Source organism: Panthera leo, chromosome C1 (assembly GCF_018350215.1).
Source record: "Panthera leo isolate Ple1 chromosome C1, P.leo_Ple1_pat1.1, whole genome shotgun sequence".
NCBI classification, from domain to species: Eukaryota; Metazoa; Chordata; class Mammalia; order Carnivora; family Felidae; genus Panthera; species Panthera leo.
The window spans coordinates 24,723,910-24,751,605 of record NC_056686.1 but is presented as its reverse complement, the minus strand read 5'-3'; the positions used below and the strand labels follow the sequence as shown (position 1 = coordinate 24,751,605).

General features: G+C 55.5%; 2 protein-coding genes across 2 annotated transcripts; one reads left to right on the top strand and one right to left on the bottom strand.

The window, feature by feature from the left end:
* Positions 1-3,269: 3,269 nt before the first annotated feature.
* Positions 3,270-9,561, top strand: TMEM54 (transmembrane protein 54). The gene is made up of 6 exons (XM_042951568.1): positions 3,270-3,433; positions 6,024-6,217; positions 8,016-8,075; positions 8,219-8,407; positions 8,554-8,688; positions 9,109-9,561. The coding sequence occupies exons 1-6, from the start codon at positions 3,418-3,420 to the stop codon at positions 9,181-9,183; spliced, it is 669 nt and encodes a 222-aa protein (XP_042807502.1). The 5' UTR covers positions 3,270-3,417; the 3' UTR covers positions 9,184-9,561.
* HPCA (hippocalcin) lies at positions 9,458-17,608 on the bottom strand. The gene is made up of 5 exons (XM_042951569.1): positions 17,604-17,608; positions 14,847-15,245; positions 10,437-10,542; positions 10,204-10,315; positions 9,458-9,519 (listed from the first exon to the last, which is right to left on the bottom strand). Exons 2-4 carry the CDS (start codon positions 15,222-15,224, stop codon positions 10,218-10,220), a joined length of 582 nt encoding a protein of 193 aa, XP_042807503.1. The 5' UTR covers positions 15,225-15,245; positions 17,604-17,608; the 3' UTR covers positions 9,458-9,519; positions 10,204-10,217.
* Between the last annotated feature and the right edge of the window lie 10,088 nt (positions 17,609-27,696).

Sequence of the window (27,696 nt, the reverse complement as noted above, 5' to 3'; positions counted from 1 at the left end):
CCCAGGCGCCCCAGGGTTTGTTGTTTTTTTTTTAATTTTTATTTATTCTTATATTAGAGAGAGACAGCATGCGCAAGCAGAAAAGAGGGGCGGAGGGAGGGAGACATCCTAAGCAGGCTCCATGCTCAGCGTGGAGCCCTACAAGGGGCTCCATGCAGGGCTCGACCCCACAACCCTGACCTGAGCCGAAATCAAGGGTCGGTCGCTCAGCAGACTGAGCCACCTAGACACCCCAGAATATGGTAGGGTTTGTGCATGATTGTTTTATTTACATGGAGGAAGTGTTTGAATAATCAAAGAGGACTGAACCCTCTCTTCAGCTGAGCAGCCCAGCCCGGAGGCCATGCCCTGGGAAGACCCAGCCTTCAGGTGAAGTGCACTGGGCCATGCCTGGTTGTTAAATGTTCTAGGAAAAGGGGGATTACTGCTTGCATTTCTCTGGCCAGGTTTCTACCCACTCTCATGTCTCTCAAGTTATTTATACCATAGAGATCTAGGAGGCAGAGAAAGTAATCATTATCCCCATTTGACAGATGGGGAAACTGAGGTCCAGTGAATGGCAGTAAGCTGCCAGCGTGTCACAGTGTGTTGGTAGAGGGTAAGGGACTAGAGCTTTGCCTAGATTTCTTCCCGGAAGCCCAGGCCAGTGTGCAGAAGGGTGGGGAAGAGGCAAGGGACACTGGGTGGCTTGGACTTTGACCACTTGGCAATAAGGAAGAAAAATGGAAATAGCCAGGGAGCTAAGGCTGGGCCATGGCTGGGAAATTATCTGGGAAGAAACAGACAGGCAGTTTACCCTCCTGGGAGGGTGCCAGGCCCATCCCTGGAGGCTAGGGCTCCCCTTCCCCTTTTCCCCATCCCCACAGTCCCCTCCTTCACTCAGGAGCAGCCTTTACAAATACACAGGTCTCAGCCCCATACCACTGATACATGCTGTGTGATCTTTTTTTTTTTTTAATGCTTATTTATTTTTAGAGAGACAGAGCACAAGCGGGGGAGGGGCAGAGAGAGCAGGAGACACAGAATCCAAAGCAGGCTCCAGGCTCTGAGCTGTCAGCACAGAGCCCAACATGGGCCTCGAACTCACGAACGATGAGATCATGACCTGAGAACCCACGAACGATGAGATCATTGAGATCACTGAGAACCGTGAGTTCGTGACCTGGGCCGAGTTGAAGTGGGATGCTTAACCAACTGAGCCACCCAGGCGCCCCCATGCTGTGTGATGTTTGAAAAGCCTTTCACCTGCCTGGGCCTCAAATTTCTCATCTTTAAAACAGGATAATAATCTTTAACTCCGTATTATTCCAAGAATAAAAAGAGAGAATCCTCATCTATGCGTCTGAAAGCAGAGGCATTTAAGAGGTCCAGGCCCCCAGCCTAATTCCAAGAAGGCCCAGATGGGCTGTGTCGGGGAAACCATATGACACTGATGGAGAAGCCACATGCACTCACACACGTGACCACATGTGCCCTCCAGGGCGGCCCCTGGGAGGTAGGTGGCCTTTTGTCATCAGAAAGTTGTTGGTGGAGTGGGATAGGGTGGCGGTGACAAGGGGTCCTTTTTTTTCTGTCTTTGTAACGAAAGCAAGACCTGAATAAATGCTCGTTGTGAGACTTCCACAATATAGCCATGTGTAAAACAAAAAGCAAAAATCCTTCCCTCCCTCTCCGTGGGAGCCACACCTCTCTTGGTTATCACTTTGGTGTTACCGCTTGCTATTAGGAACAGCTTGTCCATAACGACGCCCACATATCTTTGCACTTTTTGGTGCGTAAGGTAAAGACCTTGAAATTGAATTGCTGGGTCACAGGTACAAGTGTCTGACCATTTACAATGTGGATAACTCCTGCCCAACTGCCCTACTGAAAGGTTGTCTCCATGGACATAAAAATTCAAATGCCAGCCTGGGGGAGCATCAGCCCAGTGGCTTCATGAACTGTCCCCCCCACCTCCCCCCCCCCCAACTTGCCTTCCACGTTGCAAGTCTTTCTCCCCACTCGGTCCCTGCCGTGCACCGCTCCCCCGTCAGACAGCAGATAACTGGGAAGCATGTCTGCTGAGGGATTATCAGGGCAGCCTGCCGAGACCCCCAGGGGCTTCCCGGACCCAGTTTCAGACGGCTCCACTCCCTCCTTTGGTGTTAACGTCCTCCAGACTCCAGAGGCTCTGCGTGTTGACCCAGGTGTCAGACACACAGGGCACACAGCGGCCACCAGTAACAGGCGTGCAGAAAGGCACACATTCAGTGGACATCTGGTGTCGGAAGTACCAAGCCAGCTCCTGCGCTTAAGGCCACTGACCAGTGCAGTGGGGGGTGCGGACGATGAAGTGCCACTGCCCAGATGCCACGTAAGTGCTTCCCAGAGGCCTGCTCTGAAGGCTGAGAAAGCCCTGGGAGGCAGCCCCAGCTCGGCCACGATGAGAAACGTGGGCATGGAGACCCGAGTGGGAATCTGGGTTCCCACTAACTCTACCACGTCCAGCTGGGTGCTCTTGGGCAAGTCCATTTCCAGATGCTGAGGACAAAACACAGGAGGGCAGGGGTCCATCCTGGCACTTTAAGGAGGCTCAGTAACCAGTAGCCAGGATATGTGAAGCTCCTACTGCGTGATCCCGCTGGGTCTACACTCTGTCTTTGAAGGTACTCTAGAGAATTTTCAAAGTGTTTTCTTATCTCATTTTTGTATCTCATTCTGTCTCATCACCCGCGTAGAGGATTTATTATCCCTGATTTTCCAATGAGAGAACAGAGACCTCCAAGACAGGGGAATAAAGTGCCTTGCTCAGCCTGGAGGACCAAAGACTCCCAGGACAGAGCCCATTCTTTGCCCAGTAAAACTAAGGCCCAGAGAGGGAAAGTGATTTGCCTGAGGTCCTACAGTAAGTCAGGAAACAGACTCTGGTCTCCCACGTAGTGCTCCTGCACCACCCATCTTCTAGAAAGAAGTAGATTCCCAACCTTCACCCTGGGGCTGCCCGACCAGGCGCCCACCAGGTCACGGCAGCCACAGCCAACACGCGTACGGCCCCCATCTGGACGACGGCTGCGCCTCGGAGCCTCAGTGGCCATCTGTGCAATGGGACCACTGGGGAGGACTGGGATCGCCGAGGCAGGCGGGCAGGCGGGTGGGTGGGGCCAGCGCCGTGACTCAGCGGGGCGGGCGGGCGGGGAAGGGCTGCCCAGCCGGTCGGACCGGCCCGGGATGCAAACGAGCCGCCAGGGCCCGCCCGGGGCTGGGCCGCCCGGGGGGTGACGGGAAGGGAGGCCGGCCGGGCGCCGGCGAGCCCGGGACCCAGACGCGGCGCGGGCGGGCGCCCAGGCTGCGGACCGGGATGGGAGCGGGGCCCCGCGGCCGGCCGCGGCACCCGGAGCCCCGCTGAAGCGGCCGCGGAGAGCCCGCGCGGGAGCCGAGATGTGTCTGCGCCTGGGTGAGCCGCGGCGGGACGGCCCGCGAGGCCCCCGCCGCCTTCTCTGAGGGTCACTTTCCGCTCTCGGCCTCAGTTTCCCCAGCAATGCGGTGGAGGGAGGAGGGCTGCTGGTATCCTCTCGAGGTGGGGTAGCGCCTCCGCCCTCCGTCCCCACTTTCCTTTCCGGAGGAGGAGGGAACCCCCAGGCGGGAGGAGAGTCGCTGGAGAGAGCAGCGCGCGCTTGGCCCAGAAGGAGAGCAGAGGGAGGGAGACCCAGGGCCCGGCGAGCCCTGAGCCAGAGGCTCCCTGCCTTTTCGCCTCCTCAGCCTCGCAAAAGCCTCCCACCTCCAACCTTCCACTCCTCCAACAGGATCCAGACAGAGCGGGACTGGTGTGTCTCCTCCCGTCGCTCCTTGGGCACAGTGATGCTGCTCTTGGGCATCAGACAGACCCGGGGACTCCCCACTTTCTGGCCAAGAGACCTCATGAACCTCAGTTTCCTCATCTGTAAAATGGGGGTGGTAGCACCACCTCCCAGGACTGCTGTGGGAATGAAGTTGGCTCCTGAGAGTGAAGTGCCAACCCATTGCTAAGTGCTCTAAGAATGATCACTTAGGAGAGGTCAGGACTGCCCTGACACTCTGTCCAGGGCTCCAGGCACAGCCCCACACTGGCCCTGTCCCTCCAGTTTGACCAAGTCTTGGTCCTAGGAGGTTGTTGTTCGTAAGCCCAACCCTGAGCCAGGTGGTGTCTGGGCTGCCAGGCAGGTGGGTGGATGGGGCGAGGTGGGTCAGGCCCTTGGGACAAAGCTTCCTGTTTGACTAGCAGTTAATCTTCATGAGGCCATCACAGTTCCAAGGTCCCATCCAGCCATCATCTGCCCTCTGCTCTGAGACCCAGTCCTGCTCCAGAGGGTCCTGCAGGGCCCCAAGTGTCTCAGCGACCAGCTGCGCTGGCCCCTCCCGAGTTTATATACCACAAGGTCACACAGAAGGGCTATGACAGTGGCCCTACCCTGCTGCTCCCAGGGACTGCTTCTTGGCACAGGGCCCCCAAGAATATCCACCCTACTGATTCCTTCCTCCCTCCCTCCCTCCCTCTTCCTTCCTTCCTTCCTTCCTTCTTTCCTTCCTTCCTTCCTTCCTTTTCTTTTTCTTTCTTTCTTTCTTTCTTTCTTTCTTTCTTTCTTTTTCTTTTCTTTCTTCCGTCTTTCTTTTTCCTCCTTCTTACCTTCCTCTTTCTTTCTTTCCTTTCTTTTCCTTCCTTCCTTCCTCCCTCCCTTTCTCTCGTCCTTCCTTTCTCTCTCGTCCTGCCTCCCATCCTTCCTCCCTCCCTCCCTGTCCCTTTCTCTCTCTCTCTCTCTCTCTCTCTCTCTCCTTCTTTCTTTCATTTCTTTTAGCTACAGGGCTCCCATATATGAAATAGGATCCAACCCTTTCTGTCACAGATGAGGAGACTGAGGTGTAGGAAGGGACTTCCTAGAACTTAGTTTAGAGGCCTGGCCAGTTTCCCAGAGCTGGCTGGAATGAGGGGGCTGACAGGGCCAGGAGGCACAGTGTGTGTCCTCTGTGGCCAAGCCAGGACCCATAGGGGACATTCCAAAGAGCAGATATGGAACAGCCTGAGCTGCCCAAGGAGGAGAGATCCCTCCCTGTGAGGTGTGCAGACAGGGGCTGCGTAGCCACTTGGCCACTCAGAATCTGCAGAGTAGTCTCTGATGTTCTTTTGGTCCCAGTCTCCCCCACTTGCCCTGTCCCTGTCCAGTCTCCCTGCACCAAGAGCTTGCTTCTCCCAGCACCCCCAGGGTATGCCCCACCTACCTTCCCATCTGTCTCCTCCTGGGACCCTCCTCCACTGGGAGACAAGGGTTATTCTTCCCATTTCATTATTTTTAAAAATTAATTATTTATTTAGGTAATCTCTACACCCAACGTGGGGCTCAAACTCAAGACCCCAAGGTTAAGAGTCATATGCTCTTTGGACTGAGCCAGCCAGGCACCCCTCTTCCCATTCTAAAGATGAGGAGATGGGTCCTCAGAGGCTTGAGTTTCTTGCCCCAAGTCAGTTCAGCAATTGTGAGTTGACTACTATGTGCCAGGCTCTACACACCAAACTGAATCCCGAGCAGGATCTGATCCCTGCCCAGTGCACTAGGGGCTCTTTGGGGCCTAGACAGTGACTGTCAAACTCACCGTGGTACCTTAGGGCCTGGCACAGAGCAGGCACTCTGAGCATTTGAGTAACAAACTCCTGAATGAATAAATCAGTGAATGGGGAGCTTCGTGGAAAGATCATGGACCTAGAGCTAGAGACCTGGGTTCAAGTTGTGGCCCTGTCACGCGTAACCTTGAGCACTGACAAGAACTCCTGCCCTTTATTAAGTACCACCTGTGTGCTTTTCCAGCCTTAGAGCCCCAAAGACTCTCACGAAGGTGTTGTGAACCCCTTTTCCAAATGAGGAAACTGAGGCTCAGAGAAGACAAGTCACTGACCCCAAGCCTTCCGGAAACAGACTTAGCACCCAGTGTCCACTAATCCTGCCAGGGCCTCAGTCTTCTCCTCTGCCAGAGGCTGAGCCGCACCATGGCCCTGACCTGGCTGTCCCCCACAGGTGGCCTGAGTGTGGGGGACTTCCGGAAGGTGCTGATGAAGACAGGGCTGGTGCTGGTAGTGCTGGGCCATGTGAGCTTCATTGCAGCTGCTCTTCTGCACGGCACCGTGCTGCGCTACGTGGTTGCCCCACGCGATGCCGTGGCTCTGCAGTACTGCGTGGTCAACATCCTCTCTGTCACGTCCGCCATCGTGGTATGGCCAGGTGGGGAGGGTGACTGGCGAGAGGGAGCTGGAGGGGGCTTGGGGTGGGCAAGGAGAGAGCGCCAAGCCTCTGGTCTCTCAACCTCTCCCTGCCTCAGCTGCCTTGTCTATTACATGGGGATGGTAGCATTGTCCACCTGAGAGGGTCCCCGTGAGTATGAATGAGATCACGTAAAGTGATCCACGTAATGAGATCCACGTAAAGTGCGTGTCATGGTATCTGGCGCATGGTTAGTGCTCACGCTTGCGAACTGGGATTATTATGATGATAAGGAAGTAACCAAGGCAGTGCTGGACAAAAGGAAGGAGCATCAGCTGAGCTTGGGAGGGTCCAGGAGTGTTCACAGAGCTGGAGGCCCCTGAGCTGGATATTGACGGATGAGTAGGAGTTCAAAGATAGGCTGCAATTACCATAGCCCACATAGGAGGCACGCTGGGGCCAGCAAGTAGGAGAGGAAGCTGGGATGACATTCCAGAGACAGAGAGAATGGCAGATGCAAAGGTGTGGAGGTGGGAATGGCTAAGATCTATTCTGGGGACACCGAAAAAACAAATTTGGCAGGAACTTAGCATTAGGCACGATCTATGGTAGGTGCTCAATTAATGGTGGCCATGGCTATGACTAGGTGTCAGTACCTGTTTGAGGAATCCACGAATGAAGGGGCCTGGCATTCTGAAGGCCACAGAGCTCTTTCCCACCTGTTAGCAGAGGTGGCTGCACCTTTTGGGCAACATCCATCCATCAAAGGCTTGAGTTCCATCTCTGCCACCTCCCGGCTGAGGGACTTCTTCCTCTCTCTAAGCCTAGTCTCTCCTCTACAAAGTGAGGCTCGAACAGCCCGCTGGCGTCAAGACTTAGGTGAATGGAGATCGCATGCCCCAGCAAGCGGGAGAAGCCTCAGTCAGTGGGACGGGCCGGGCTGTGCAGATGTGTGTAGTGTCCCCTGGAATGACCCCTGGGGTTCCCCAGTGACCCCAGTGTTCCTCTCACCAGCCTTGTAAGGAACTCCGGGAGAGCAGTGAGCTCAGGGTTAGGAGATCCACCGGGGATGGGCTCTGGGCTGGATCCCTTCAGCTTTGCCCTCATTTCCTCCGTTAATCCTCAACTGCATCTGGCAACAGGGGGCGTCTGTTACCCCCGCTTTCCAGAGGGGAAACCAACACTGAGGATTCACCCAACCTCCTGTCGATACAAAGAAGCCAGGCTGGATCTGAAACCGTTTGTGTCTGACGCCAAAGCTAGTGTCCTTTCTGTGAGCTCATCCTGCAGACTGGGGCTTAGCCCAGAGAGCTTGGGGCACTTACTTGGGGCTGTTCAGTGAAGTAAAGCCATTGCTGGGTGGCCATCAGACCACCTGCCTCCCATGGGCTCAGCCCATTGAATTCTCCTCCATGAAGTGTTCTGACTTGTTAAAATAACAATTTTGTGCTTAGTTCCTTGCCAGTTGAGTTTACTTAGTTTATCCCCAAATCTTTTCCACTCCAGAGAGATATGTCATGTATAGCCTGTGACATGGCCCTGTGGCCCTGGGCTACACAGGTCCCTGTTTGAGTTAAACATCTATAGGCAGTGGGGAGTCACGGAAGGTTGTAGGCAGGGAGTTACCGGATATTAGAAACATCTCTTCGGGGCTGGACCGTGAGGAGGCAGTGCCTCTGTGCAGATGGAGGTAGTGAGGCCAAAGCTGAGCGGAGATGAGGGGCCGGGGGCTTGGAGGGCTAGAGTTGGCCTCGGTGGAATCTTTACCCGGAGCTGCCCCTGACACCTGCCTGCTCTCCTTCCCCACAGGTCATCACCTCAGGCGTTGCAGCCATCGTGTTGTCACGCTACCTCCCCAGCATCCCCCTGGTATGTGGCTCCTCCTGGGAGGGGCTGTAGGGGTCGGGTGGGGGCAGCAGCCACCCCAAAGGGCCTAGCTTGCCCGGAGGGAGTGACGCTGACCCCATGGGACCAAGCCTGACATCCGTTGACCGGTGGCCTCCCCCATCCAGCGCTGGACAGTGTTTAGTTCGAGCATGGCCTGTGCCCTTCTTTCTCTGACCTGTGCCCTGGGCCTCTTGGCCTCCATCGCCGTGACCTTTGCCACCCAAGGCCGGGCGCTGCTGGCTGCCTGCACTTTTGGAAGCCCCGGACTGCTGGTACTGGTGCCTGACTGTCCCTTCGACCCCACGCGCATTTACGTGAGTGCTCAGGCCTGGGATTGCAGGAGGGGGCAGGGCAGGGCTGGAGGAATGGGGGGATGGGTGGTGACACCCAGGGGCTCATCAGAGGTGGGAAGGGTTCTTGGAGACCCACCCTGCATCCTGCCCCTTGTGCCCCCCCACAGAGCTCCAGCCTGTGCCTCTGGGGCATCTCACTAGTGTTCTGCGTGGCAGAGAGCGTGTTTGCTGTGCGCTGTGCCCAGCTCGCCCACCAGCTGCTGGAACTGAGGCCCTGGTGGGGGAAAAGCAGCCACCACATGGTAAGGCCCGCCACCCCCTCCATCAGCCTCGACTCCCCATATTTCCTGGGAGCCCTTGCTGGGAAGCCCAGGCTGGTCTGCCCCTACCCTCTGCATGGGGCCCCTGCCTTGAGAACTGGGGCAGTAGTTTTTCCTCCAGGATGAAAGGGAGAAGCTCGGAGGCTTAGAGAGGTCAGATCTCCCAGCTAAGTCACACAGCTGAAACCTGGCTCCCCCAAGGCCCAGGATGAGTCTTGAGGGAGAGGGAGGAGTATCTGGGTTCAATCTGGGGGCACTCCAAGGGTATGGTCTGGCTCTTGCACGGGAGGGGGTAGTGAGGTTCTTTTGCCCCAGAGATCCTCCCAGCCCTCCCCTCATCCCCTCCCCTGGGTGTCCTATAGGAGCAGACCCAGTCCCTGGCAGCCTCTTGTGTCTCTGCAGATGCAGGAGAGCCCAGAGCCCGTGGAGGGCCATGACCTGCTGAGCTGCACCAGCTCTGAGCCGCTGACCCTCTGAGAGCTGGTGGCCCGTCCAGGCCCCGTGACCACTGGGGCCCCCTGCAACCAAGTCTGCATTGTGACCAGGTCAGGATTCCTGGAACAGACCGGAGAGGTTTCACTGGTCACTCAGGGGCCCGGGTGGGGCTTTCAACCCCTTCCCTCAGCTACCCAGCCCACTGCACTGAAATGAGACTTTATTCTGAAGTTATTAAAAAGAACAGAGATGCTCCACATGGATGCATGCAGCAGGGGAGGGGACTCGGCCGGGGGCCCTGTGCTTCTTTCCCACACAGGATGCTGTGGTTGGGGCTCTGGATGTGTCTGCCCATCGTGGGCCTGTGTGTGTGTCTTTCTGAGAGAGGAAAAAATATACAGAGGGATCGGTGGGTCTGTGTTCATCCGAGTGCTGAAAGGCAGGTGGGGGTTCATGGGACCCACAGCTGGGAGCCTGGAACTGCGGGCGGGGGCGGGGGGGGGGGGTTCCTTTTGCATCGTGGCCTCCAGGCCAACAAGAGCTGTGAAGCAGGAAGGGTCGAGGCCCTCCTGCAGGAAAGGACGACTCAAGGAAGCTTTTTCCTCAAACCCCCACACCTCCGGAATCCTTCCTCCTATCCAAATGAAGACAGCCTCCTCACCTGGGCATGATTCCGCCCTCCACCCAGGCTGAGAGCTACAAGGGAGGGGGGGGTGGGGGAGCTTGCCCGGTGGTTGGGGGAGGAGCTCGAGGCTGCGTGTGAGTCGGGGTGCGGGTGGGGGCGGGGGAGAATGGCTGAAGTTCCCTCTGGGTAAGGGAGGGCAGACCCAGCCAGAGCCTGCGTCTCAATCATTGCCTAAGGGAGATATTGCCTTTTGGACTGAGGGTGCTAACCGCTTGCTTGCTGTAGGGTTGCCTTCTCCATAGACCCCAGAGTGCAGGCCCTGGGGGCGGGGGGTGTGGGCAGGGGGCGGGGGGTGCGACCAGCCTGACCCCCAGCCTGGATAGACACAAGGAAAGGAAGCCGGGAGAGGGCCAGTGAAGGCAGGGAGGAGGGGGAACCTGGGTCCTGTCGTTCAGAACTGGGAGGCGCTGCTGGGGTCGCACTGCAGCAGACGCACGATGGACGGGTCGCTTTTGGCCCCGCGGATGAACTCCTCCAGGGACAGCTTGCCTGCGGGGCGAGGGGAGCAGTGATGCTGGAGAAGGCGGCCGCGCAGCGAGAGGAGGCCGAGCAGAGCCGCGGGAGAGGAAGGGGGAGTGGCACCCGCCCCGCCCCATCCCTGCCCCCTCACCGTCGTTGTTTGTGTCCATTTGGCGGAAGATTTTCTCGGTCCTCTTTTCTGGGGTCGACTCGTCCTCCGGCATCTTCATCACGGAGGAAACCATCTTGTAAATGGCCTGAGGGGCGGGAGGGGGAGGCAGGGAGTCAGAGGAGCCTGCCCGAGCCCCCTACCCCCAGCATCCAAAACGGCCTCCACACACGCAGAAGATTGCTGCCCCCGCTTGGGTGAGGTGGAGAGATGGTCACGGAGGCGTGGGGGAACGGGAAGGGGGGTTAGTTTAGGAAGGAGTGCCTGGAGAGGCTTCCCAGAAGAGGGGGCTATTGGAGCGGGCCCTGACCAAGTTCCCTTGGAGCGCCAGGTGGGAAAGGCATTGCTGGCAGAGCAATCTGCACGTACAAAGGACCTGCAGCAGGAAGCTGAGTGGGCGCCGAGAATTTGGGGGTGGCTGAGTGCAGTGGGCCAGGAGAGAGGTTGGAGGATATCGGGACCCAGATAGCGAAGGGGCTAGAACATCGGGCTTAGGAGCTGGTGCGGGGCGCTGCGGGCTCCAGGATGAGTACCGGCTTAGAGCTGCTTTTCTGAAACTTCGGGGCCCTGGGCAGCCCGCGCTCGGCCGCCTACAGGGGGCGCTGGACGAAGGAGGTGACATTGGGCTGCGGCGCCTGTGTGGCCGGCAGGGGGCGCAGAGCCGCACTAAGGGCTGTAGGGCTCGAGGCCGCAGGGCCCAGAGAGGGCGGGGGCATTATGCAAATAAACGCAAATGAGCATCTGCCAGAGGCGGGGACAGCATGCGCTCAGTTGTGCCCAGAACTGCAGCTGCCACGTGCAGGATCTCTGGAGGCAACACGAAGGAGGATATTTGTGCTAAATGTAGGCAGAGCACGTAGGGCTTGGCCTGTGGGATAGACTGGGTCCTGGCGCCCCAGAACTCAAGGACCAGACGGATCCCCCCCAACGTTCCAGCTCTTTGCAACTGACACCTCTGCCAAGAAGCCTCCCTTCTCCCATCCCATAAACTTCCCTTGCCTCAGATCCAGATCCGGCCTCCGTACTGGTCTCTTCCGGCCTCTTTCCCTCGCATCTGTCCCCCACGCTGCCTCTGAAAGCTTTCCAAACACAGATCTCCACCGCCACGTCCCCAGCCCAGTGGGCCGCCGCCTCGCTCCTATCACACACAGGCTTCCCTCCAGGCCCACCGTGCACCCAGCTCCTTCTGGATGCTGCCCCACGCTCCTTCTGCTGCCTCCCACTCTTCTTTGGGACTCCACTTACATAGCGCTTTCTTAGGGAGGCCTTCTCTGATCCTGCCTGGGTCAAGGTCCATATGCTGGCCCAGAGCCTCCCGGGCTCTTCCTTTGGGGACACCTCTCTGAAAGCAATTTTGTAGGATTGCACCTAGTTTCCAGCATACAGCTAAAGATCATGGATATCTAGCTAGTACCCATATCCTCAGAACTTAGCACAGTGCCTGACATCTGGCAGGGACTCCACGGCTTAAAAGCCTTTGGTGCCTCCCACTGCCCTCTGTACCAAGTCCAAACCATTCAGCCCTGGTCACTCAAGGTACTTCTCGTTTGGTCCCTGCTGACCTCTCCATCATCAGGCCTCCCCTGGTGAGTGACCCTGCCACAACCAACCCCTCCATGCCTTTCAGGTTTCCCAGAATATACGGCCTCTTCCTGGAATAATAGTACTAGCTACCACTTATCAGGCTCCTGCCGTGTGCCAGGTACTTTACATGCATTATTTCTTAACCTCACAACGGCCCTGAAAAGCAGGTATCATGATCCCCATTTTCCAGATAAGAAATGGAGGCTTAGAAAGGGAATTGACGGCAGAGACTGAATTAGAATCCACTCCTTCAGAGTTGTGGGATAGATGCTTGTGGGTAGCGATGACCAGCAGGGATTTTGAAGTAAGATGGACTTGGAGGGGCATCCTGGTTCCACTAATGTGGAAGCCTTAGACAAATCCTTATGTGTAGCCTTGGACAAGTCCTTAACCTCTGTGAACCTGTTTCCTCATTTCTCCCTCATTAGGATTGTCCAGACGATTGAATGAGACACTGTTGTAGTTAGAATAGTAGCTGGCCGGAGTAAGTGGTCAGCAAACAGCAGCTCATAATATAATCATTACTCATCCACCACATCCTCAGGCCTTCCCTGCCTTTCAGTCCCCTAGACTCCAGATGCCACATTTAGCTAGTCAATGTGGGCTGCAGACTTCTTCTCTCCCACCAGAGTGGGAGCCCCAAGAGGCCAAGACGCAGCGTTTTCCCTTGTGGTGTGTCCACAGGGTTGGGTCCTGAGAAGGATGGCCAGGTGACTGCTCCCCTCGTGACAGCCCTCTCCTGGGTCTCCTAATTAATTGTCTGGAATTGTTGTGCACTTACTGTTTCATTGGAGCCAACTTGTAATTAATCAGCCACTGGGATTTGCAGAGCTCTGTCTGCACCGGCCATCTCGGGCTGCCCGGCTGCCGTAAAGGAAATCAGGGCCTACGTAGCAGAGGTCAGCCAGGCAGGGGTCCTGAGGGGGCCGAAGGAATGAAGCTGGGCATGACTGATGTCTTGGGTTTGGCGCCCCCAACAGGGCTGAGATTTACCAGTATAGAGCAGTGCAACCACACGAAGTGGTAAAACGTGAACATCTCTCATATTGGTTGGTATGTTCAATCGCTGAGCTGTTGCTGTTTTCCATCACCCTGATTGCCCCAGCCCTTCCACCAGGACCCCCAGAACTTCCCACTGTCCGTCAGCTAGAGAGTTCATGCCTGGTCCATGGGGGTCACAAACATTAAGGCTTTATCCCTAGCGATAGACACAGGGAGGGCAGCGCATCCCCAAGCAGCCCATGCTAGTCTAGCCCAAGAGAGCATACCCTGATGCTTAGCAAGAGAGAAGCCAAAGCAAGAATCCAGTAGGGGCTGGATGCAATGGAAGGGGAAGCAGCAGAGCCGAGGAACCAGAGGGAAAGGATTCAGAGAGGCAAAAGGAAAGAGCAAGAGCTTGTGCAAAGCTGTGCAGTGGGATTACTCAGGGCATATCCTAAGGATGTTGAAAAGGCCACTCTGGCTAGAGCAGAGAATGTGCAGAGGAGAGAATAGCAACCGACAGCATCTAACATTTGCCAAGTAACAATCATATGGAGGACTCTCTTCTCTCCTGCTAGAGCCCCTGTCCCACTTTATACCTGCAATAACCTGGTGCTGTAGGGAGCTAACACCCTTGCTATATGGGTGAAGAAACACAGGCTCAGGCAAAAAGTGAACTAGGAACTGGATAGATAGACTAGAACCAGAGCCCTGATGGACTTCAATGCTGGGCCAGGGGGATAGGCACTCTGGAAGATTGAGCTAATATATGCTACACTTAAACTTGTACTAAGAAAGAGCATTTATATCAGGTCCTTAAGTCTCCCTGTGAGGTCAGTATCACCATCCCCATTTTACAAATGGGAAATCTAAGAGTTGAAGCCAATTCCAGAACTAGAAGCCAGATCCCTTTCTAGGGGCAACTCTGAGTGGTGGCCAGCTTAACTTGACTCCACCACATACATGCTGTGTGACCTTGAGCAAGTCACTTCACCTCTCTGAGCCTCACGGGGTTATTGTAAGGATGCACTGGCTCACGGATATAAACATATCACTTAGTACTAGGTTTTTAGTGGGCCCTCAGTCAGTTGAAAGGTGGTTGGGTGTCCTCATGGAAAGTGGATGGTGGACCCAAGGTAGTCCACTTACAGTCTGTGTGGCTTTGGGCCAATGTCTTTACCTGAGCATTCATTTTCTCCTGAGTAATGAGGATCAATGAAACATAACTGGCCTGTACTCTGAAGAAATGTCAAGTTTTGAAAGACAAAGACTGAGGAATTATTACAGATCACAGGACTCTAAAGAGACACAACAATGAAATGCAATGTGTGATCCTCAACCTGGGTAAAAAGTGCCATACGGAACATTTCGAGACAGTTGACAAAACTGGAATATGGTCTGTAAGTTAGGTAATAGCATTTATCTACATTAGAAAATAGTTTCTACATTAAATGTCCTGACTTTGATAATTATATTATGGGTCATGTAAGAGTATGTTCCTGTTCTTAGGAAATATATCCTGATGTATTCAGGGGTAGAGGGTCATGTTCAGAACAACAGCGAAGCATTGCACACACGCTCGCATGATGCCCGTCACGATAAAGCAAATATGGCAAAAGTTAATTGGTGAATATGGGTAAAGGATATATGAGAGTTTTCTCAACTTTTCTTTAAATTGGAAACCAGTTCCTAATAGTTTTTTAAATGGGTCACAAAAGTAGCACCCGCCACTACCTACCCACAAGGGCTCTCGAGAGGATGAAAGGGAATGGGGGGTGCCAACTGCTGGGCCCTGCATCTGGCATTCTGAGGGGTCCAGGGGCCCACCTGCACAATCTCGAGCATCTCCTCGCGGCTGATGTAGCCGTTACCATCCAGGTCATACATGCTGAAGGCCCACATGAGCTTCTGCTCCAGGCGGCCACGCGAGGTCACGCTCAGCGCGATGATGAACTCCCGGAAGTCAATGGTGCCATCGCTGTTGGTGTCAAAGGTGCGGAAGACGTGCTCGGCAAACTTGGAGGCGTCACCGTAGGGGAAGAAGTTGGCGTAGATCTTCTTGAACTCGTCCACGTTGAGGATGCCCGTGGGGCAGTCCTTGAGGAAGCCCTTGTACCACTCCTGCAGCTCCAACTCCGAGAACTCCGTGTTCTCCCGCAGGTCCTGCAGCATCTCTGGCCGCAGCTTGCTGTTCTGCTTGCCCATGGCCACCGAGCCAAGTCCCACCTGGATTCCCGAGGGGGTCAAGGGGTAGAGAGGAAATGGTCAGGCCCTCTTGGCCCCTTGACGCCACTCCAGGAAGGCCCCCCGGACACCAGGCTCTCCAGTCTCTCATTTGACCCAATGAAAGAGAGCAGCTGGCCCAAAGTCAACAGCCCATACCCCGGCATCCTGCCCGTGACATGCTCCACACCATTTCCCAGGACCTTACAGTTTCCCAGGGAACAGACCAGGAGACGGAGGAAGGGAAGGGGGCTCACATTTACTGGAGAGCCTTCTCAGTGCCGGCCACTGGGCTTTCACAAGTGAATATCATTCCACACTCACAAAGTGAAGTCCAGGAGTTAGCCCCGCTTTACAGAGGAGAAGGCAGGCTCAAGGAAGTGAGGTGACCTGTTGCAGGTCGCAAAGCCGTGGAGTGACAGGGCTGCCTCCCAGAGTTGCCCAGGGAGGTGCAAAAAGGCCTTCTGGTCCTCTTCCCTCTTCCCTCCTGCTCCTTCTTTGCCTTGCATATGCCTGCTCATTACAAAATACACCTGCAGCCCAGACACTGACCTGTTCTCTCCCCCACACATGTGTGCCTGACAAAGGCCAGCGTAAGATAGATGTTAACCTAGGCTCCAGAGCCAGACCACCTGGGTTTGAATCTCAGGTCTGCCTCTTGCCAGCTAGGTGACCTTAGATGAGTTCCTTATACTCTCTCTGCCTCATCTGTAAAATGAGGGTACCTACCTCATTATTGTGGGGATTAAATTAGTTAATACATGTGAAGCACTTAGAATGATGCCTACACATATATGTGCTACACATATAAGTGTCAAATAAAAATGATTTATGTGTACCCAGATGCCACAAGACTCATGCACAACAACATACAAATGAATACACACTGACACATATTAATGCTACATAGCTCACCAAATCCATACACTGGCTCCCAGGCCACTCACATACCACCATGGGTCACCATGCCTCCACACAACATTCCCGCTGCTCCACAACTCACATGTACTGACACACGGCACCACTCACGAACAGCTCCCATACCCTGTGCATCAAGACACCAGCCCACGACCCCACATGTCTCACAAATGCCATCACAAGCCAACTCCCATGCTGACACCTCTCACATGGCCAGCTGCACGTGGGACCCTCAGGCAGCCTTGCCATCTTTCTTTTCCCAGGGGTGCTTGCAGGTCCCAGGAGAGGGAGCTGCAGCCCTTCTCAGACATAACAGGGGCCTCTTTTCCAGTGAGAGCCCTGGCCAGCCAACCTTTCTCCAATACTTACCTTTCACATAGTCCAGAAAGATCCCCTCAGTAAAGGAGGTTAAGGTGCGGAGGGCTGAGGGGAAGGCAATGGAGAGGAGACAGCCAGGCAGTTCCAGGCAGGAGTGTAGGGGTGTATGCAAGTGAATCCCTCCCCCCAGCCTCAGGCTGTGAGTGAGACAGGGTGAGGATGTTCCTTGTGTGTGCATTTGCACATAGCTCTGTGCACATGTGGATGAACATGTGTGTGAGTGCTTGGGTTCATGTACGCACATATGTCTCGGGTTTCTGCATGGCATTTGACTCCCGTGTGTTTCAGTCAATATATGTGCATGTGACTAGGTACGCACCCATCACAGTATGAGGGGGATATGCCTGAGTGGCCATTTAGTGGACTTGTGTGTGTCCTCAGCAGTGTCACATGCATGTTTTTGCAAGTTGGTGACCCTCCATTCTAAAGCAGCCTTTTCTGCCCCAGACTGAGGACCCAATGAACAAGTGTGTGGGAGGGGACTGAGGAAATGCGTGGGGCTGGGGCGGAGAAGTGTGTCCCTTAGTCCCCTCCTCAAGGTCCAAGGAACTGGGTCATCGGGGCGGGGGCAGAGAGATGTGCTGGGCAGGAGAGATCTTACAGTGGCCCCCTCCTCCCTGCCACCCTCAGAACTGCCCCTCCAAATCGGAAGACTTGGAAACGAGGGTGGTAGAAGGTTATGTTGTCTCCGCAAAGACCCCTAGTCCCCCGAGTGGGAGGCCCCCCAGCTCGACCTGAGAAACTCGCCCTGGGGACCTTCTCCAAACCTCTCCCCAGCTCTCGCCCTGAGCCCACGCTTCAGAGCGCCGGGAGCGGGGCCCCTCCTGGAGGGGGCGCTCCGAGGCGGCCGGAACGCCACTCCTCCCCGCTGGCCACTCGGCGGTCAGGACCCTGGAGAGCGCCGCGCTCTTCCCCTGGGGAGCCCCCTTCTCCCCAGCGCCCTCGGAAGGAGGCTCCCCGGGAGGCGCGAGAGCGGCGGGGTTGGAGAGGCTGGACGGGGCCCCCTCCCTCCGAGCTGCCCCCTCCCCGCATCACCCAGCCCCGGCCGGAGCGGCCCCCACTCACCCAGCGACGCGGAGACACCGACTGCGCAGGGAAGGCGGCGCTGCTGCGGCGCGCGGCGGCAGAGGCGGCCGGAGGGGCGGGCGGGGGGCGGGGGGAGGGACTGCCAGGGAGACGCCCCGCGGCGTTGGCCCGGAGCCCCTCCCCTGGGGGGGGGGTCCCTGTTCCTCCCCTTCCCCTCCAGCCCCGGGGCGGGGGGAAGCAGTGAGCTAGGCTCTGCCCCCGCCCCTGCCCGGGAGAGGGAAGGGGACGCCCTCACTTCCCCGGCCCCCTCACTAGGGAGCGCCCGCCGGGGGAGGAGGACAGAGATTTCCATCTCCTCAGCATCTCGACTCAGGTAGCCCGAATGGGGTCCGGGGGGTCAGTGCCCAGAGACGTCTTTCCGAGCCGGGGACAACCCCGGCCGTTCCACCCCCAACCCTACCTGGGCGCGAAGCCGCACGTCGCTCAGCGAGCGGAATCCGGAGCCTGGGCGGTTCGGTAGGCGCCCTCCTTGCCACCACGCCTCAACTCGCGAACTAACAGAGCTGGGGTCTCTTTCGCGAGGGGGCAGCTCCCATTTCTCCAGTCCGGGAGGTCTTGGTGGGGGGGGGAGACACGCCCCCTCCCCCACCTCGGCCTTAGAGAGCCCCGCCCCCATCTCCTGCCCACCGCCCCGGATCTCACCGCCCTTCCCCCCACCCCCCACCCCTCTCAGAATGAATCTCACCTCCCAACATTGATCTAAACTGCTCCTCCCAAACTCGCTTCCTTCCCCAGGCTCTGCCTCTGCTGTCCAGTCTCGGGGGTTCTGAAGTGCGTAGGCACCTTACCTCAGGAACGCCCTTCTCCGGAGTCGCTGACCCCCCAACACATCTCCTCCTGCCAGGATGGGGGCTGCATCCTCCTTCAGCCAGCTTCTGCAACACCCCCCCCCACACACACACACACACACACATCCTGGGCTCGAATTTTGTGCTTTATCTCTAGGAGGTGGGCCTTATTGTCCCCTCTTCACAAATGAGCAACCTGAAGTTCAAAGGGGTAAATGATTTTCCCCATGTCTCACAGCTGGTGAATGGAAGGCCTGGACCCGAATCCATATGCCTTCATCCTTTCATCGCACAAATATTCATCAAGCACTATTTCTGTGCCCAGCATTTTTCTAGGCAGTGGGGTTACAGCAGCGGGCAGTAAACAGTGGACAAAATATACAAGTCAACTCTGTAGTGTATTAGACACATATTTTGGGAAAAGTTGAGATCGGCGTTTAGAGGTTGGGATGGTGGCAGTGCTGAGGACCATTCCAAAGATTGTGAGGACCGTTCCAAGGATTGTAGATTTTATTCCAGGTGACATGGGATGCTCTAGGTTGGGGCCTTGAGCAGAGTGAGGGTCTGACTTTCAGGTCAAGCTTACTCAGGCATTCTGTCAAGAACAGACTTGAAGAGTGGGGGCCAGGGTGGAAGCCAGGGGCCATTTGAGGGTGAGAGAGATGAGTCTGGTTACTTTGAAGGTGAGCCGACAGCATTTGCTTTCTGACTAGACACCTCCTCCCAAGTCGGTGGCAGCCGGGACACCCCTGGCTCTCCAGGGCTCAGACCAAAGCTCCACTTCCAGGTCCCCAACCAGGCCACTCAGATGGTCAAAGTCTAGTCTCAGTCCTTCCTGCTTGAGGATGGGGAGGTCTCAACTGGAGGAGCTGGGGAGCCAGGCGGCGGTGGAGGGGGTGGGAGAGGTTGGACATGTGGGCCCTCTAGAACATCAGTTCCTCCGTGTGCCTTGGCTCTGGTGTTGGGACCCCCAGTGGAGGCGTGAGAGATGCCAGACATGCGTGGGTGGTTCCCAGCTGCCTCCTGTGTGAGGACCTGGGGGCAGGGAGAGACTTGCTGCTCAGGCCCCACCCCAGGCCCCTGGAGCGACAAGCTTCCTCCATCTTCCCCACTAGGCCTGGAGAGCCTGCCCTGTTTGGAGCTGGATGAGGGGACTGCCCAGCATTCACTGCCTGGGCTTCTCCTCCCCATCCTCCTCCTTCCTCTCTCTCCGCCTGAAGCCAGAGAATCTTCCCAGCTGGGTCTGGATCCTCCTCTCCATCCTTGGGGTGGGGGGTCGCAGTTTATCCTCACAGAGTGCTGCTCAGTCACTGTCTCTGCTTCTTCCCACTACCCCCTGCCAGCTTGACCTCCTACAGACTGACTTCTTGGCTTAGCCCCTCAGGAGCCTTCTTCTATTCCCACTGTTTTTCTTCCCTATGAGGGTAACTCTGATGCCCTGCCCTCAGGGCCCCCAGTCTGAATTCTGTCTCCCCAGTAGATGGGGCTTCTGATGGCAGGACCATGCCTTCTCCTCTTCCTGGAAGCCTCACCTTCTTTTGACTTTCCCTGTACCTGGAATGAGTGGGGTAGATCTGGGGGCAGAGTGTGAACCCTGGTAGGCTCTGTACTACTTCCAATCAGCCACCTCTCCCCTCCTGGGGGCCTAAGAAGCAATGGGAGTTCCCCCAGAGCCAAAGAGGAAGGCTTGGGCTCCCCATAATGTACACCAAGGCCCAAGACTTAGTGCCCTGAGATATAGCCCAAAAAAGCGGGCCAGAGGGGCAGCTGTCAGGAAACCTACCTGGGTCCCTCACTTCTGGATAATCTGGAGCAAGTCTTTTCCCCTTTGGGAACAGAGAGTCTAAACAAGTGACCTGGGTGCCTTGACATCCCCTGTTGAAACCCTTGACCAGACAGGTCTCATTTGCTGCCCCACAGTCTCCTCAGACCTGAAATTCTGGGCATGAGCATAGTAGACAGGAGGCCTCAGTGGCCCTGGAACCCTGCAGATTTGAAGGGCTCTATGAAGACTTGTTGTGGGGGTGAGGGTGGGGTGGGGTGTCCTTGCTGATGATACTCATCCCCCTCCCACCCCAAACTGAGGCATCCAGAAGGGAGAGAGAGGCACAGCTTAGGGTAGATGTTGAGTGGGGTCATTGAGAGAACTGAGCAGTGAGTAGGACCCATGGGGGATAGAAGAAAGGGCAAGTCCCACAGGAGGCGGTGTCCTCAGGGTCTGAGGAGTGGGGCTGGGGTACAGAAACCAGAGGTGGCCACCCTCCTCCAGCACTAAAGAGGGATGCCAGAGAGAGAAGCAAGTGGGGGGTGAATGGAGAGGGGACTGCAGATCTCTTGAGCACCTACTGTATGCAGAGTACTTTGCAGGCATCACCTCCTTTGATCTGAACTAATCCTGAGGAGTCAATAATGTTACTGCCATTTCACAGATGTGGAGACTGAGGCTCAGAGAAGTGAGGCCACCTGCTGGAGGTAATACAGCAAGAAAGTAACAATGCCAAAATTTGAACCCAATTCCATGTGACTCAGGAGCCCAGGCTCCCCTCTGGAAGTCTCTCAGTGAGGTAGGTGGAAGCAGCCCCTCCCCAGCCCCCTCAGAGGCACAGCCCCCACCCTCCCCTCTTAGGTCCCAAATGGTTTGGAAAATCCTGATGGGAGCAGATGGTGGGGACAGATGGAGGGAAAAGCATCTCAGGGCTGAATTACACAAACAAACATTGATAAAGTGATTAAACCTCAAGCCACCCCTTTCCAAAGGGCCCTGCCCACCCCAGCCTGAAGCACCATGGACCCAGAGGTGGGGGTCTGGGGGTCTCTGGGATGCCCCAGTCTTAGCCCAATGGATCCCAGCTTCTGCCCACCCCTCCCACCGCCGGGGACCACCCCCGGACCAGAGCCCAGGGCCTCAGAGCTGCCAAGAGCACAGCCCGGGAGGGGGAGGGGGCGGGCCTGGCTGTTCCCAAGGGAGCTGGGCCATGAGGAACACAACGGGGGCGGTGGGGGTGTTGGGAAAGTCCTGCGAGCTGGGACTGCAGAACTGAAATCAGAGTTGGGTGGCATCCCTCCAGCAAGCTTCACTTTACAGATGGGGCTCAGAGAGCTGCTGGGCCACGTCACACAGCAGCCTCAACCTGACCCGGTCCCCCAACCCCACAGTGGAGGGGGGCAAACCTTCACCTCTGGAAGGTTCAGGCGGTTCCTTCATCTATAAAATGGAAACGATAATTTTAATGCCTCCCTGAAGGGTCTTTGTGAGGATTAAGTGAGAGGAAGCTTGTAAATTTCGGGACACTGGGCCTGTACAGTCAGTGCTCTGTTAATGTCATCTCCAGCCAGCTAACAGGGCCTCGCTGGTGTTGAGGGATCAGGAAGGCAGGGGTTGGTTGGAGATGGTCCCCCTACTGAGAAGAAGTTTGGGCTTAAAGATTTTGCCTGCAGAGTCCCTGAGGTTACTGGGCTCCTTGGTGGTGGGATGGCCACAGTGCCCCCAAGAAAAGCGCCAAGTCCTGGGTAAGATTCATTCCATTCATCCCCCACTTGCTCCTGGGTAAGAGCAGCTGAGGGGCTTCTGGGTGGCTCAGTCAGTTAAATATCCAACTCTTGATCTCAGCTCAGGTCACGATCTCACAGTCGTGAGATCAAGCCCTGAGTTGGGTTCCACTCGAGGCGGGTTCTGTGCTAAATGGGCTCTGCACTAGGTTTGGAGCCTGCTTAAGATTCTCTCTCTCCCTCTGCCCCTCCCCATTCATGTGAGCATTCTTTCTCTTAAGAAAAAAAAAAAAAAATGAGCAGCTGATCTCTCTGCCACGCTCAGAATCCACGAGCCAAAGGGAGGCAGAAAGGGGCTGCGCCTTTGCTGGTCCCTCAGTGTGAACTTACAGACATTGCAGGGAAACAGACCCAGGTTCACATCTTGATGTGGCCCCTTCCCAGCTTTGGAAAAGTTGACAAAAACAACCCCACTGACTCTGGTCTCTTCTCAGTAAAGCCTGTATTTCCAGCCCACAGGCACCTCAGCCTCAAGCTAGCCAGCATCCAGCTTATGGCCCTCCACCCAGCCTGCCCTGTGCCTCGGTCCCCTCCAGGAACCCCTCTCTTCTCCTCGTCCCACACTTACTTCCCAAGTCAGAGTTCAACCAAAGCATTCCTCTCAGGCCTGCCCTGTCCTCTACCCCCAACTCGCCCCCCACTCCACCCCACTCCCTCCTCTGGTGGCCCTATATTATCACCTGGTCCTCTTATAGCTCCCCAGCCTTCGGTTTCTCCACATCTAATCTTCCTCCCTGCTTAATAACCTTCCCCACCACTACCAGAGTAAGTGGGTGTTGGAGACTTTTCATAATACACCCAATGCTTGCCTTCCACTTCAGCTCCTACCCTCCACCTTCCTCCGAAAACTCCCCCAAGGCCCATCTCCTCTACAGATGGCCAGGATCTCCCCTTCGCTGAAGAAGGGATCTGGAGTCAAAGCTGGGCTTTTCCCTGACCCCCATCTCCCTGCATATGGGTTTTAACCTAGGCGGGGGTGGGGTAAAGTGATGCAGGCAGGTGAGGTAACATCCCAGCCACCCCTTGTCTGCACAATATTTCCTCTTCCCTCTGCTGGTGAAAGCAACTGTCAGCTGAAAGGGCCTCAGGTTCGATGGCTTGCCTTAGGTCCCCCATCCAGGCCCACTCTTTTGCCCCCTCCTCAAATCAGAAGTGGCCCTTCTGTGACAGCTCTTCTGGCAAATAAGCGTTTGGGTCTTTCTTACACATTTTCATCGCATTACACATTCAGTCTGCTCCTGCAGCTTCTCCTGGTATATCTCTGTTTGAAAATTGTTCCTGGGGTCACAGCAAATGGAATAGTCACTCTTGGAAGTAGGATAAAGGGCAGGAAGCTGAGTGTTCACTTGTAACTGTATATGAAATTCTATATGCGTGTCTACAACCTGCATGCAGGCACTCGACCTCATTTGAGACTTGAGTCAAAATCTAAAGAGTCCAAACAAAAGCTTGTTTTAAGTTCTTACATATCTTTATTTCTTAAAATTTATTTATTTTGAGAGACAGGGGTGGGGTAGAGAGAGAGGAAGAAAGAGAGAGGGGGAGAGAGAGAATCTCAAGCAGGCTCTACACTGTCAGCACAGAGCTCAGCGCAGGGCTTGAACTCACAAACCATGAGATCATGACCTGAGCTGAAATCAAGAGTCCAACGCTTAACTGACAGCCACCCAGGCACCCCTCAAAAAATTTTTGTTAAGTTTTTTAAATTTATTTGAGTAATCTCTATACCCACGCTCAATCTCATGACCCTGAGATCAAGGGTTGCAAGCTCTTCTGACTGAGCCAGCCAGGTGCTGCCCCCCCAAATCTTTAAAGTCCTTCCTAAATTGGGATCTGCTCTCCAGAAGCCTTCCAGCAGCCCAGCTCCGCTCTGGGGGGTTGCCCAGGGCCCATGGCCACAGGATGACTCTCCCCCACCCCCGCCTGCCTCTTACAATCCAGAGAAGCTGATGGAATCCCCAGTCACCCCTGCAGCGGGGCTTGGTAGCCTGAGAGATTGCACGTGGTACAAGGCTGAGCCCACAGGAGTGGGGGCAGCAGACCTGATCCCACCACGGCCAGCTGTGTTCTCCTGGAGCTTCAGTTCTGTGAACCTCCTCCTTCTTAGAGCTGCTGTGAGGAGCCCGCAAGACACTGGAGCCCACAAGACATGGTTCACATGAAGGAGGCTACTGTGTGACACTGCGGGGCTCAGGGGTACACATTCATACAGCCTAGAGGGTAGGTCCTTCCGGGGAGAGGAAAGGTGACATCCCAACCCAAGGCTTCTGCTGGCACCCACAATTGGCCCCATTTTATGGATGAAGAAACAGAGGCACAAAGAGATCGAGTTCCCTGCCTGAGACTGCGCATGAGATTAGGGCCAGATCCAAGATGGGACCCAGCTCTGTTTCCTGAGCTCTTTCCAGTAAGCCAGGATGCCTTGGAGAAGTGTGGGCTTCCCACAGGGTTCCGAGGCTCCCAGAGTCCCAGAACCCAACCCCCAGAGGCTGAGGTCACCATATGCCAGGGCCTCATGCTCCCGATCCGTCTCCCTTGCTGAGAACACTGGGTCAGCTCTCATTGCTGGCACCTTAGGCTCTCCCCAAGACTGAGGATTGCCTCTTTGTTTCCATAGTAACAGTGAACAGAGGGGTCTCCTGAATCAGTGCAGGGATTCTGCACCGGCACCTGCAAGTAGGCATGTGCCCTGGGAATCCCCGGGATGGACAGCCTTAGGTACAAGCACACATACACATGCATACTCACGCACATGCTTGCACATGCATACACACCCAATGCACATGTGTGCACACCCATCCCCCCTTGCGAACACACAAGTGCGCCCTTGCACACGCAGGCACACGCACAAGGTGCCCACTAACCGAGAAATGGATCAGGATATGATCGTGCCTGGCATAACCCCTTCCCAGAGCCACCTTGGCCCACTCAGGCACAAGGAGGGTCTTGGAGACATGAGGCACTTCTGTACCCCTGCTACATTTGTGGATACTTACTATGTGCCCGGTACTGCACATAGAACCTTTTCACATAGAACATACTCCCCACAACGCCACGCTGAGATGGGTGCCCAGTGAGGGAACAGGCTCAGAGAGGTGGGGGACTTGCCAGAGAAGGCATGGGCCGAGCCAAGATTTGAGTCCAGCATTGTTTGACTCCTGCCCTCCCCACCAGACCTGTTGGTGCCAGACCCATGAGCACTTCCCTGGGACTCATAAACACAGATGAGGAGGCCTGGCAGGAGGTGGGGCAGGAACTGAGGCCTCCCAACTAGAATGCCAGGGTTCCTGGACTTGTGGCTCTGGGTCATCGGATGCCCTCTCCAGCATCCAGCCATTCTTGAGACTGGGGACTGAAGGAAGGTCCAAGGGACAGCAGGGGCTTTCTTTCCACTTCTCCCAGTCAGCAGAAAAGGAACTCTGAACAGCAACAAGAACCACCAGGAATCTCTTGCTGGTGAAGCTACCTGGGTTCACTTGTGAGCTCCCTACCTTTCCAGTAAAGGCAGGAATCCAGCTGCTGAGGTCCTGGCTCCTCGACCTCATGGGCCTCTCAGGCAGACCCTTCAGAGATGAGGGGGCCTAAATTCAGAGGCCAGGCCAGCCAGGTCACCCTGAGTAATGAGTTGGGTGGGGGCATCACCCAGGAGGGACCTTTCAGCAGGAGGAGCTCTAACAGTGAAAATGGGCTGCTGAGGAGATAGTGAGCTCCCTGTCACTGGAGGCATCCCAGATGGGTAGGTGCTGGTGCTCCCTGCTTAGGAAATTGAAAATAAACAGTGACTGAGTCCTCCATCATTATCCTCGTCATTGTCATTGTCATAGTTACCACTGATTGGATACCCTTTGAGTCAGGAACTTAAAGATACAACTACCACTGCTGCTGATAAAAATAGCAGCCCCTATAGATCAGACCTTATGGGGTTGATCTTCACTGACTCCTCACAGAAACCTGTGAGGCAGGCATGATTGTTAGGCCCATTTACAGATGAAGAAACCAAGGCTCAGAAAGGTCAGTGACTTGTGCACGGTGCAGGGACAGCAAGACCTACGTTCTGCCTGGCTGCTGAGTCTGTGGTCTGTGCACCTGGGAGCCGGCCTCGGGGGTAAAACAGGACAGCTTCCCCCAGTTAGGGCTCTTGGTTCCTAGAGCCTTTTCTGTTCTGGGCAACATTGGCTTCACTATGGCCAATGAGGCGCCCTCTGCTGGCCATTTCCTGGCTCTGCGGAACCACCTGAAGGCGGAGGCATACCCTCCAGTACCTGGGAGTGAAAGGTGGATAGGCCCTTGAACCTTGGACTCTCACTTCAGATGGTGGTACCTGAGGTCACCCAGACGGTCAAGGTTGAGCAGAGGTTGGAGTCTAAGGGCTATCTGATTCCCAGGCTCTCGTCCTTCCACCCCTCCCTGGTGGGTAAGAAGTTTTACTGCAGCTGCCTTCACTTCCTACTGCAGCCTCCTCTACATCCCGGCTCCTACAACAGGGCCTCTGGCCCCACGGCTCTTGAGGGATCTTGGGGACTGTAGTTTGTAGCTGAGAACCTGTCTCCAAAGGCAAAGCGGACCCTAGGGTTTGTGGCAGTTTGGGGCATGGGGCTGTCATTGACTGACTGTGTGAGGCTAGGCAAGATTCTCAACCTCTCTGGGTGTGGTGAGATGGGAGTCAGTTCCTTCGTAGACTCCGAAGAAGAGATTTGAGGACGTCTCTTTTACCCAACCAGGACACCTCGGCCAGCCCATTGCCGCACACTACCTAACATTACCCCCACCCAGCCATTCCCTACCACATCACTGCATCGTTTTCATAGCCCAGGGGAGTCTCTGAAGGTATTTTATTTAGTCATTAGCTCACTGTTTATTGCCTGTCTCTCCCACTGGAATGTGAGATCGGCAAGGGCAGGAATCTTGTCATCCTGGTCACAGCTGTGTCCCCAGGACCTATAGGTGTTCATACATATTTGTTGGATGAATAACGCCCTCCCGGGGCGCCTGCGCGTCTCAGTCGGTTGAGCAGTGGACTCTTGATTTCAGCTCGGGTCAATGGGCTCATGGTTCGTGGGTTCGAGCCCCACTTGGGGCTCTGAGCTGACAGGGTGGAGCCTACTTGGGACTCTCTCTCTTCCCCTCTCTCTGCCCTTCCCCCATTCATGTTCTCTCTATCTCTCAAAAATAAATAAATAAGCATTTAAAAAAAAAAATCTTAAAGCCCTCCCTAGCCCAACCTCTGTTGCAGCTTGAAACAGTCTTCCAGATCCAGGGCTGTTTTTCCTGTTCCCATTGTCACAGCCCAGAGCTCATAGCAACTCCTCCCACCCTCCTCTGCACCCTCCTCCGTCTCCCCTGCTTCCCCCCAACATGAACACTTTGCTCTCCCCGGCCTCGGGGCCAAAGATTCCTTTTTCTCTCTGCCTGTTCACCCTCATTTGAGTAATCCCCATTTGACTCTCAGGATTAGTTAAGCTCAGGCATCACCTCCTCCCAGAAGCCCTCCCTGCTTTCCTTTTAAATTAATGCTCTGTTCTGATTTATTTATTTATTTATTTATTTATTTATTTATTTATTTGAGAGAGAAAAAGAGAGAGAGAATGTTAAGCAGACTCCACACCCAGCTCAGAGCCAGATGCAGGACTTGATCTCATGACGCTGATCATGACCTGAGCTGAAATAAACAGTCTGACGATTAACCAACCGAGCCACCCAGGCACCCCTCTTCTGGCCTCTTTAGACCCTTGGTG

Excerpts from the sequence above, each read along its gene's own strand:
- TMEM54 (XM_042951568.1), top strand. Across the intron at positions 6,218-8,015 it reads CTGTCACGTCCGCCATCGTG|GTCATCACCTCAGGCGTTGC; the intron begins GTATGGCCAGGT and ends CCTTCCCCACAG. Across the intron at positions 8,408-8,553 it reads TCGACCCCACGCGCATTTAC|AGCTCCAGCCTGTGCCTCTG; the intron begins GTGAGTGCTCAG and ends GCCCCCCCACAG.
- HPCA (XM_042951569.1), bottom strand. The coding sequence starts at position 15,224 with ATGGGCAAGCAGAACAGCAAGCTGCGGCCAGAGATGCTGCAGGACCTG. Across the intron at positions 10,543-14,846 it reads AGATGCTCGAGATTGTGCAG|GCCATTTACAAGATGGTTTC; the intron begins GTGGGCCCCTGG and ends CCCGCCCCTCAG. Across the intron at positions 10,316-10,436 it reads AATGGACACAAACAACGACG|GCAAGCTGTCCCTGGAGGAG; the intron begins GTGAGGGGGCAG and ends CTCGCCCCGCAG.